The sequence below is a fragment of the Rhinolophus sinicus genome, chromosome 3 (assembly GCF_057876585.1).
Source record: "Rhinolophus sinicus isolate RSI-liver-muscle chromosome 3, RSI-T2T, whole genome shotgun sequence".
NCBI lineage: Eukaryota > Metazoa > Chordata > Mammalia > Chiroptera > Rhinolophidae > Rhinolophus > Rhinolophus sinicus.
In genome coordinates, this window is record NC_142503.1 from 21,310,612 (window position 1) to 21,322,767 (window position 12,156).

The following is a 12,156-nucleotide window of genomic DNA, read 5'->3' on the forward strand; positions in this document are numbered from 1 at the left end:
AATTTTAGGATGGTCTGACCACGGGAAGGAGACCCTGAAGGACAGACAGCAGACCAGTGGTGAGAAGGACGTCTGTCCTTTGGGTTTGTGTATGCTGGGGGTGGAGTAACAGAGAAGCGCGGGAAAAGGACACGGGGGCCACACTGTGCTGCCTCCCCAAACGCAGCCAAACGCAGCTCATACATACATCAGTATCCAGTGCAGATTCATCGTCACCCAGGAAAGCGATCTTGAAGTCTGTGCAGACAAGTTTCCCACAGATGCCACGCTGACAGGAATCTTCCTGGACATACTTCACCACTGTGTTGGCTTCACAAAGCAGCTGCTCACCTGGTCAAAACCGAAACAAGTCCTCCTTAGAGTCCGCAGGGAGCACACGCACGCACACAGTGAAAGCTTTCCCAGCTCTTCCACGTAAAGACCAACACAAAATATAGCAAGGCACCTCAGACGTTTACACGTTCCAACACGGGAGAAGCTGCAAAACTTAGGGGAGAAGATGAAGCAGAGTGCGGACCACAGGTCAGTGAAATCGAAATGTCTCAGATACACCTTCACACAGGGCATTTCTCTATTTTCTAACTGCGAATAACAGAAGTTTCCAAAGGGATGGAAATAATCTCAGCTACTCTTGCAAGCAAAAGATCTGAGTGTTTTTATTACTTGGACCCAAGAAGATGCTCCACAGAAGTGATACCCTAAATGAGCAAAGCCCAAAAGGCTCACCAGCATGCTCTGCAACGCAGATCTCAAGCCCGCTTTCCGGTGAAAGTGGGCCATTTGTCACCCTGGCCACAGGGCTTTCAGGCAGCTTCCTCAGACACAGAGGTTGCAGCAGGACCACATTCATTCTGGCTCCACAGACAAGGATGGGAGGAAAAGGGAGGCCAGAGGGTTATGGGAAAAAAAGTGTTTCCTCTCTTTCTTAGTGGAGAGTATTTCCTCCCAGTGCGTCAGCTTTCCTGCTCTATCTGCAGGCACCCGGCCCACATGAGAAGCTGTGTTTCCTGAAGGTAGAGTACTCATCTTTACAGTCCAAATAATTAGGATTTAGAGATACATAAGCATTCTGTGCTCCTGGAAGTAGAGAAGCTCACGAGGGCTGGATGTCTGGGTGAAGGCACGGGAAAAAGGAGAATATGGGGGAAATAAAAAAACTAACTGTAAATACTTTGCAACAAAAAAGAAAAGGAATTTTCTTCTCCAACAGACAAACATCTTCCCCTCAGAATCTTCCTCTAGATATTTCCTTCAATGTCTTTAAAATTCTTTTTTGTTAGAAATTCATTTAGTCTAACCTTCAATATGTAAACAAAAAAGTTTTAGATACTAAGACTATCAAGGGACACATATTATGGTATGTTTTTCCATCTTCCAAGGAGTGAACTACTAAGGAAATGCTGGACGATGGCTCAGTCAGTAGGTCAGCCTCTAGAGAGACCACAAAGCTTGAAGAAAACAATGAAGTCAGAGCCTCATTAGGGTTTAAAATAGTCCCAGAAAAAGCGCCTCAGCTAAGTCCCAGGTGGAAGACATGTGAGCGAGGCTTCTGTGCTTTCAACTCCCAGTGTACAGCAGCTTTAACAGCCCATCTCTCCCCAGGAGCAGGCCAGGCCAGCGTCATCCGTCTGGGGTCGTGCTCTGGAGCTGGAAGTTGGTGTGCAGAGGCAACCACGGCAGCCAGGCGAGGCTGCAAGGCGTGGCATGCTGAGCAGCTGTTATCCACTCGTGTACAGAGTCCTGAGTGCCGGGGGCAGGAGCCAGAAAAGACCCTGGTCTAGTCTAGGAAACGGGCGCTCAGAACAGCGAAGTGTGAGCTCACAGCAGCACACCTAGAGGAGACCATCAGGTAATCCAGGGGACGGGAGAAGGTACACTAACACTAAGCCAAAAATAAAGTGAATTTCAGAATCTACAACCCAAGAAAAGGAAAGCACTAGGGAATACAGATTAAGGTTTAGGCCATTATTATAGGAAAAATCCTTTGAAACTTAAAAACATTTTTAAAAAGTTACAGCATTCTGATATATTTCCCAAAGGTGGACCAGTCAGAAGCTTGCACATATTCATATCCTCCCAATAAAATGGAACAATATAAAAAGCACCAGAACGAGGTCCCAATTTTTTTGATAAAATTCTCCTTAAAAAAGCAAAACCAAAACTATTTGGGGTTAGAAAAAGCAAAGTGGAAGAAGAACTGAATGCACAGGAGAGCCCCACATATGGGGAGGATACGCCACCAAGTAGTTTCTGTTTCTGAATTCAGAAATGATTAAGGCTTGATTTAAGCTATAGAGTCACTCTCCCCCATCTCAAAAATACCCCACCAATCCAGGCTCCTTGGTGATGCCCACAGAGCGCAGCCCTGGCAGCCCTGGGATGGGGATGGTAAACCCCAGCACACCTGGCACTCATGCTCAAATGCACACACAACAGGCGAGGCCACCCACCAACGCGTGCCCAAGAGGCCCAAGCAGCTGCTCTAGCCAAGGGCAGCTACACTTGGGCAGCAGGAAGAGGCTGTGGGGTGTAGGGCTTTGTGGGGGACCCAGGATTTTCCTGAGGACTAGAATACTGGATGGGGCCAAGGAAAGCAACCTGAAGAAGGCCTCATTTGCTTGTGAAAGAGCTGAGAATTCCCCGAGTTTATTTTTATCAACTTGGGGAGGTGAAAAGAAAAATTCTTTGCGGAATGTTGTAATACTCGGACCCAGGTGTGTAATTACTGAACTAAAGACCTTGATATTTTGTCCAACTCATTACTCTTACATGCCATCTGGTTGAAAACAAAGGTGTTTATATATAGTGATACTAGGGATGACAATTTATGATTGGCTTTGAGTTACACATGAGGTATGATGCTAACATGGCTGTTACCTGGCAACAAGTGAAGAGTTACTTCCTTCTCTGTAACTTCCTTTTCGTTTATGTGAATTTCCTAAAAGAGAAGAGCAAAGGGTAATATTTTTGTTTAAGGGCTCAAAATAAATTAAATCCATACTTTCAGAATACACATGAAAACATCATATACCCACAGGAGTTTCTGGTTTATTTGACAAGCTATCTACTTTTTTAAAAAGTATTTTTAACTAATGTGTGGGGACAGAGCCCCAGAGAGTAGTTTACAGGCTCTTGGCCTCACGTGGAAAGGTGCTGGCTCAGCTGTGGCTGACTGGCTGTTGGCGGTGGCCGGTTAGCCGATTGGCCGCTGGTATAACTGCTGTGGCTACGGAGGAGAACCGAGGACTGCCGAGGAGCCGAGCAGAGCCGAGGAGGGCGGAAGAGAGGAGAGGAACAGAGTCGAGAGAGTGGAGGAGAGTCGTCGGTCGGTTGGCAGAAAAGTGGACAGCAGGTCACACGTCGTGTGAATCCAGCCTCCACTGAGACTATAATGGTATGACTCCCCTACCTATGGCTCCGTGGGTGTTCCTTTTTGGCCTCACCATGTCCTGTGTTCTTGTGTGGGGAGCGGGAGCTGAGACCACGCAGGCCACCCCATGTGACATCCTGACTGTGGGAAATTCTACAAGACACAACCCATTTGTCAACAAATAAAATTGGAATTTTTTTTGTTTTATATTTTGGCAGATGGTTCTCAACGGTATGAGTTTTCTGAAGTCAATTCAGAATGCAATACAGCATTAGAAGAAACGTGTATGTAAAGCAGAGGCAGGGAAAGGCTAGACAGCCCATCTTGAGGCTGAAGCACAAAGTCATGGCTGTTTCAGAGAACCCATTTTGAGCAAGGACTATTTTAGAGATGGCTATGATTTCCATTCCAATATGGAATCAAGTCTCTTTGAGTCAGTGCTTCTCAAACTGGGTGAGTGTCAGATTATCTGGGGAGCTATTATCTCTATAGACACTCAGGCCTGACCACACACCTATGGAATCAGAGTGTAGGGGATGCAGCTGGGCCTCGCGTTTTGATTCCGACACACTGCTCCAGGTTACGGAAGAGGTTACAGGCATACCCATCTTATTGTGCTTCACTTTATTGTACTTCACAGATGTTGCATTTTTTACAAATCAAAGGCAAGCCCTTCCAGCAGCAAAAAGAGTAAGACTCACTTTATTGCGAAATTTGTTTTATCGTGGTGGTCTGGAACCAAGCCCATGATATCGCTGAGGTATGCCTGTAGTCTCACATGTATAAATACTACACATGTTTTGGTAATTTAGAAATTCTCACTGAGAGTTTTCATCATCTGTCTTTGGCAAAGAACTAAATTAAAGCACAATTATTTTTGACAGGTCTATCATTTTTCTCTGAGGGTAGAGCAAAGCTATTCATTAAATTCAATAAGCTGTTAGAAAACTCGAGCGATCATCTTGACTAGTGCTTGGAGTTCAGTTCAAACATTAAGCCAGCGTGGAGAAGACTACCCTACTGTTAGGTCCGAAGAAGTATCTATCATCTTCTGATGATGAAGAATTTATGCTGTCCAAAACCACCTACATCAATGCTTGAAATGGTGAATGGAATTCTTTCTTTACATTCCATAAACAAAATAAGCAGGAGACAACTTCTAGGATAACGCCCCACCCAAAACTCCCTTTCCCCAGACAACCGTTCCCGTCCCTTCCCGCCCCCGTGTCCTGGAGCGAGCCGCCTGCTCCCCAACCACTGCACGGGAAACGGACAGCGGTCCCTCAAAGGGCTAATCATTTTATCTCCCCTAGTAATTTGGCTGGGGGGCTAAACTTAAACTACAGACTTGTAGATTTGGCCCCACTACAGGAAAGCAGGGGGAGCTGCTCCGCAGAGAATAAGACACGTGAAGAGGTGATGTGGAGATAAAAGCCCAAACCCCAGACACACTGTCACAGCCTGGACGCCCTGGCTTTCCAGGCGTTAGTGAGGCCCAGCCACACCTTTGGCCCACAGCTCCATAAAGGACACCTGGACCTCTATAGTACATCCCCTTGTCATATTAGCTGCAGTGGGTTTCTGCTGATCGTCACCGCGGTGTCACTGACTTAGGTCAACTGCATTAACAACGGAAAGAGATGACTAGACTCATGTCACGTAACAAGTCGATGTACAATAATACACCCAGGGTCACAGGGTCAGGAACCTATGTCATAGCCACCACTTCACCGCTAAGTGGGCAAGGAAGAGTCAGATGCCAGAAGCAGGATCTACCACCTCTAGCATGTGGGTTTTAGGTGGGGTGAGGATGTGAGGCCCTCAAGCCATTAAGCCTCATAGGATTTTGCCATTATTGTGATTAACCCCCCTGGATGGCTTCCTCAGCTGCTACGACCACGTCCATCCCCTGCACGACCTCTGGATATAGAGGCACATACCCACCTCCCACCTCCCACCTCCCACCTCCCACCACACACAACAAGCAGAAACTGACCAAAAAAACAAGAAGAAAAACCCCCCACATCATTCTTAGCCTTGTCATTTCAAAACTAAATCATGTATGTATTTGTAGATATATATACATATACATATACATATTTTTTTAAAGCAGAAGACGAGGAAGATAGTTGAGGTTTGTCCATGGAAAGGGAGAAGGAGATTTATAAGACGCAAAGATAATGTAAATGAATCCCTACCAAGTGCCAGGGAAACAGGAGCTGGCAGTCCAGGGGGGAGAAAAGCTACTACCCACACCCCACACAATAATAGTACAATATGATGGATGCTATAATAAAGGCATTGATGCGGGGCTGCAACAGCACAAAAGAGGGTCCTAACTCGATGGGGGACCAACAGGAGGAAGGGGCGGAGAGACTCTAAGCAAATGCTTCTGGGGAAGTAGCTGGTAAGGAATGGGCAGGAGTTCAACAGGTGGGTGAGCAGAGGGAACAGGAAAGGGAAGGTACAAACACACAGAGACAAGTAGTTCTGAAAGAAAAATGAGAAACACGGGTGGGCCTGAAGCGTTTGAAGCAGAGGAGTGCATGCAGCACACCCTATTCACTACCGCCAGTGAACGTCTTGCAGGAAAAAGCACAGGCGTGACCTAGGAGCCAGGCAGGCCTTAGCCTACAAACACATCCGGGGCGTCTTGGTCAAGTGTCCTGGCCTCAGTGTTCCCATCGAGAAGACTGGAATTAAGAGCCCTAGCTGGAAATGGGAAAAGATGATTCCTGGCGGCCCTCTCTCCACCATTCCAAGTCATTCTGTCACTGCACAGAACCATATTCTCCAAAGACGACTATCCATCTACTAGAGCATTTCTGGGAGAAAAAAGGAAAAGACTGGAGACCTTTCCCCACTCACTCTCATCTCTGTCAAATGCCCCAAAAGCTTACTATACATTTTTTATTGTAAAAGTACTGACTCCTCTTCTTCCCTAGAAAGTGGTAAAGAAGTTTTGATGTTGGCAACAAGTTGCTGACCAAAATTTGATCTGATAGAGACAATGGAAATCACACAAAGCAGCGAAGTCATCGAGGAGCCACGTATTTTATGAAGCATTCGGTGAATTTTAACATCGGAGGGGGATGCCAGAAAACCACCAAGATTCCTAACAGTGCTCAACTTCCTACTAAAATTGCCGCTATTCATCAGACTTCCTTCAGCATGCAGACAGGGAAAGGAGGTCAGAACAACACCGTAAGGCCCACATGGCTGCTGCTAACAAGCCAGCATCCAAGAAAAAGTATCCTACAGTAATCATCAAATGCACGTGAGCCCCTGCCTCAAATGCCACTACACAAATTAACACAAAACTTTATTAATCCAAAACACACATCACTCAGCAACCTTACCTATTTGAAACACTTGAAAATCTAAGTCAAAAAGACTTGTGAGCAATACAAACAGATGCGTCCAAGTTTGTGCACAGCAATCAAAGCCCTCCACAATCTCTGTCAGTCGCAGCTTCCACTTCACTGCATGCGTCTACAATAGCCAACATTCATTAAGCTTCTATTATGTGCCAGGTAAGTACCCTTCAGTAGTATCTCATTAATCCTCACAATTTTAGTAACTAGGATCATGTCCATTTTACAGATGCAGAAACTGAGGCTTACAGAGGTTCAGTGACTCTCCTTTTACAGGAAATAAGTCACTAACCAAGGGTTTGGCCCAAGTCCTAATGCCAGAGCTGACATTCTTCGCTGCTGGGTGGTAGTTCTAACAAACATGGTCTCCAGTTTCCTATTACAGTTATAACATCCACTGCCTACAATAGGAAACCAGTCTCCTATTACAAAACTGATTAGAACAAATGAGAAAAATTCCCTTCAGGGAATTATACGTCACTGCACAAGGATTTCCCACCACATATAGGACATAAGCATGTGAAAGCTCAAGGCAGCTAACACTCGTAAGAATCTGCTGAGAGGCTGAAAAGCAGCTGGGCATGTTAATCCCACTGGTTCTCAAGAAGTAAATTCTCTAGTTTCTCAGCAAGTTCACATTCAGGGTGCACATCTCCTCAATAGTGGTGGAGGTAGGGCACCTCAGGAAAGGCAGCAATGGGAAGGCCTGCCAGAAGACCACTGACCTTGAACAGGGTGGTGGTAGGGGTTTGCCTACAGTGAGGATCTCTTAGGCCAAAATGCTCGTAAGTGTTCAATGCTACCAGCACTTTGAGTCAAAAACAGAAGTTATTCTCAGTTCAATGTAATCCAGACAAAGGGGCAAATTTCAAGAGGCAACATCCCTAAAATTGCCAAAATAGTCCCTTTTGATCGCATTTGGCACCAAAGTGCTAAAAGGATAAAACACAGACATTTTGTTTCTTCGTCTCTACTTCTCTAAAATTGACATTTATTTAATACTCGTTTTCTCCACTCAAATAGAAAATCTCAGGGAGAAAATGTATTTGCACCCACATGTTAGGTGGGAATCCATGTGTATCTTAGAACAAAATTTACCTTTTTTAAAGCAGAAAGTTGTATTTTCAATTCACAGTACTAATAATTTTTTGTTTTTCCCCTTGTTCCTCCAGACTTCTCTCTGTGCACATACTAAAAAGGAGAAATAATACAGACTTTCGTGTTACAGACCTAATCTAGCTCTGGTATCTACAGTCATTTAACCTGACTGAACTTTGGTTCCCTCCTGTATAAATGGAAACAATACTACCTAATATGAGAATCTGAAGAGATAACGTGTGTAAACACCTGGCAGGTGTATTCAGTAAATGAGAGTTGTTATAACTGTAAGACATAGCAGTACCCGGGCTGCACTTTGATTTCCGTTTTTTTCATTTTCTCCTCCTTTCCTTTGATAAGAAAACAATTCAAACATACTATTTAAGAGCTGCAATTATTCAAGTTTCTCGCCCATGACCAGAATAATTTCTACTTCTCTCTTAATCCTGTTTCCCACACTAAATTAACCTAACTCTACTCAGAAGAGGCCTCTCAATTCTTCTTTTCTGTGGATCAGAAACTTCTGCGATTAACACCATGCAAGTTGGCCCTAATCCTAAGCCTTTGACTACACAGCAGTATCTGAATGATGGAAAAGAAACGGCATTTTTCTATTAATAGGATTTGTTTTCTACAAGCCCCCAGGGACTTAGGTCTGGTCATTCTGTGTCTTATCTTCTGCAATAGAAAGTACTTTCAACCCATTACAAGAGCAAAAGAGTAAACTTATGGCTCTCTTCAAGATCACCACATCCAGGCAGGGACTTTCCAGGCATGTCATGCAGTAGGAAGCGTCTCGACTGCCCATTTATTGGAAGTAGATTAAGTTGATGAAAGTTGGTAACCAATTAAGACTACTACTCAGCCATAAAAAAAATATGAAATACTGCCATATGTGACAATAAGGATGGACCTTGAGATTATGCTAAGTGAAATAAGTCAGATGGAAAAGGACAAGAACCATATGATTTCACTCCTATATGGGATATAAAACAAAAAGAAATAAGCAAACAAAAAAAACCAAACTCACCGATACACAACAGAATGGTGGTTACCAGAGGGGGAGGGGGATAATGCGAAGACTAAGCGGGTCAAGGGGGTCAAATATATGGTGATGGAAAGAGACTAGATTTCAGATGTGGAGCACGCAATGGAGTATACAGATGTTGTATCATAAAGGTGTACACTTGAAATTTAAATAACGTGATTAACCAGTGTTATCCCAATACATTTTTTTAAAAAGAACAAAAACCTATCAAGCACTTCAGCACTGGAATTTAAGGAGCCACACTCTAAAGAATCATCACTGTATCTAGCTAATCCTTCTCTGGTTAACAGTTCAAAAAAAATCCTAAATGTACACCATCTAATTCTTACAGATAATTAACTGAGGGAAAAAATAAGTACCACCACCTCTACCATCAATCCCCTCACCCCAATCAAAATATACACTAGTCCTGAGTAAAGAAATAACCTAGAGGACTCCAATAAATGAGGGTATGCAAAGAGGAATCATAAAGAAATCCTCCCCTCAAAAACTGAATTTTTTCTTGTAATTTGGGAAGCTGTCTGGGTGGTGGGGAGGAGGTAAGGAGGACAGAACGTAAAGTGCTCATTGGCTACACCCTATGGTTCCTTCACCCCTATATTTTTAAAGTAGGTTTCGAACTCCACAATAAAAACAAAGAACAAATATGGAGATGATATTTCAGTGTTTTTGAGAAAGACTTGTAACATCTTTTGCTTATTGATCCCTGAGAACGAACATCGCTGAATGGAGGAGAAGGGAAGTGGTTACAACAAGGATACAGGAGCATCCACATCTGGAAGTGCTGAGTCTGGATATGGGTCATTAAAGCAGGTTACAGGACATGATGAAATTCCCATATGTATGAGGTGCGATCAAACAATATGGTGAATGTTTAAATTTTTAAAAATTCATTACAGTGAAAGACACATTGCCATTAATCCCCCTCTAAATACTCCCCCTTGCTTTGATCACATTTATCCCATCATTCTTGCCACTTCCTGAAGCAGTTCTGGAAGTCCTCTTTTGTGAGTGTCCTTAGTTGTGCTGTCGTGGCTGCCTCGATGTCCTGAATGATTTTGACTTTGGGGAAGAGCCAGAAGTCACCCGGTGCCAGATCCTGTGAATAAGGCGGATGAGGACATACCGTAATGTTTTTATTTGGCAGAAATTGCCATACCAGAAGCGATGTGTGACATGGAGCGTTGTCATGATGAAGGATGATTTACTGCACACTTTAAAACACACCTTCTCTCAACTGTAGCTCACGCCCAACTGACTGCACTGAACAAGCTGAAAACTCGTCACACACTGTTACTAAGGTGCAACATGCCACTTCCTGTATTGAAGATCCTGCTTTTCTGTTAGATGGCACTCGGCAGCAGCATTCACCATATTTTGTGGTCACAATGGGAAGGCTCCATGTCACACATCACTTCTTGTATAGCAATTTCTGTAAAATAAAAACATTAGTGGAAATGTAATGGCTGTGTGCGATGTCAGAGGGATAGTGGATGGGGGGAGGGGGGTTCACAGTGTGAGGGATATAAATGATAAACATCTAAGTATTGCTTTGTCTTGTGCACCTGAAACTAATAAAATTTTTAAAAAAAAATTTCTCTCTGAAAAACAAAACAAAACCATTATGGTGTGTCCTCATCCACCTTATTCACCAGATCTGGCACTGTGAGACTTCTGGTTCTTCCCCAAAGTCAAAATGACCATAAAAGGTAAATGTTTTGAATCGATTCAGGACACAGAGGCAGCCACGACAGCACAACTGAAGACACTCACAAAAGAGGACTTCCAGAACTGCTTCAGAAAGTGGCAAGAACGACGGGATAAATGTGTTCAAAGTGAGGGGGAGTATTTTGAGGGGAATTAATGGCAATGTGTCTTTCACTGTAATAATTTTTAAACATTCACCGTATTTTTTTAATCACAGTTCGTACATCCTAATATTCGTATTATCTCTAATACGAATGTGTTATACACATGTGTTCTGCATGTGTATAAGCTGTTGTCTTCATGGGCAAAGGTACTGGACGAGTGGTTAAAGACTGTCCAACACGACCTTTACAATCGGATGAGTAAATACAATCTCTTCCTTATCAGTATTACAATTTACTACATTGTGACTCAAGGGCCACTTGTGGACTGCAGAAATCACAAATGTCCAATCTATGAATGCCAAAGTGGGCACTTTGAGGGATCAGTCCTTACTGAGGTTGAGCAGTGAATAATGATAAACATTTCTTGAATCTTATGTGCCAGACATTGTTTAAAGGGCTTTATACTTATCAACTCATTTCATCCTTCAAAATCATTCAAAGGCTTAAAAAGCAAGCCTTTGAAGTAGGGTTATTATACACACTGTTATCTCCACTTTGCAGATAAAGACACCCAGCTAGTACATGAAGGTGGAAGCTGCGCCTGGTAGCTGGCTCACTCTGTTCTTACATGACGCCATACTACCTCTTACATGAACGAAGACACTACTTCCTATATACATTGAAGGAATAAGGAAAACCAGGACAGAAAGGTCAGTGAATGTATCTGCTAGACTCACCTGACACCAGGTCAAAACAAGCGTCCCTGAAAGTACCCAAGGAAAGCCTAAGAGTGCTGTGGAGAGGCAAAAGGAGGCTGAAGTGGAAAATGGGCACCAAAAAACACCTGACCCCAGGAGTAATGGCCCGCTGCATGAGGAAGAACTCTGGGGCTTCCTCAACACTAGCAGAAAGAGTTTCCTGCTATGACTGACTCACTGGGTCTTCTAAGGTGTGAGTCTCTGACTGTCACCCCAACCAACTCTCGTGAGTCCAATTCACCACACTCCAGCAAAGGCTCCAGCTGGGAGTAACACTGTCATGTACTGTGGGGGCTATTCTGTGCTTCCCTTTAAGAGCATGTCGTCTAGAGGTCATCTGAAGAGTCCCCTTTACACCTCCTTCTCTTTCATCCTCAGTATCCAGTCTATGACCAAATTCTATCAATATCACCTATTCAATATGTCTAGAATCCATGCCCCTTTCTTATCTCCACCTGTAGTCCAAGCTATTATCATCTCCCACCTGGACCACAATATCTTTCCAATCAGTCTACCTGCATCTGTCCTCTTTCTAATCTACTCTCCACCCTAAAGCGCCAGGGATCCTTCTGGAACACAGTGTGCTCTGGATTCCTGGAGGACAGAGACAATGGCTGAACATGGCCTGTGAGGCCCTCCACAGTTGGGCCCCTCATGACTTCTCCAATCTGGTCTTCCACCACCCGCTTCCTTAGTC

At 44.0% G+C, this 12,156-nt stretch overlaps 1 protein-coding gene across 1 annotated transcript in view; it reads right to left on the reverse strand.

Moving 5' to 3' along the window:
- The window catches only part of MTMR12 (myotubularin related protein 12), a 66,777-nt gene that overhangs the window by 38,530 nt on the left and 16,091 nt on the right, over positions 1–12,156 (reverse strand). The window contains exons 2-3 of the mRNA XM_019737255.3: positions 2,878–2,938; positions 188–330 (exon numbers count right to left, since the gene is read on the reverse strand). Of these exons, the coding sequence (XP_019592814.3) occupies positions 188–330; positions 2,878–2,938 (204 nt within the window). The remainder of the gene's footprint in view (positions 1–187; positions 331–2,877; positions 2,939–12,156) is intronic.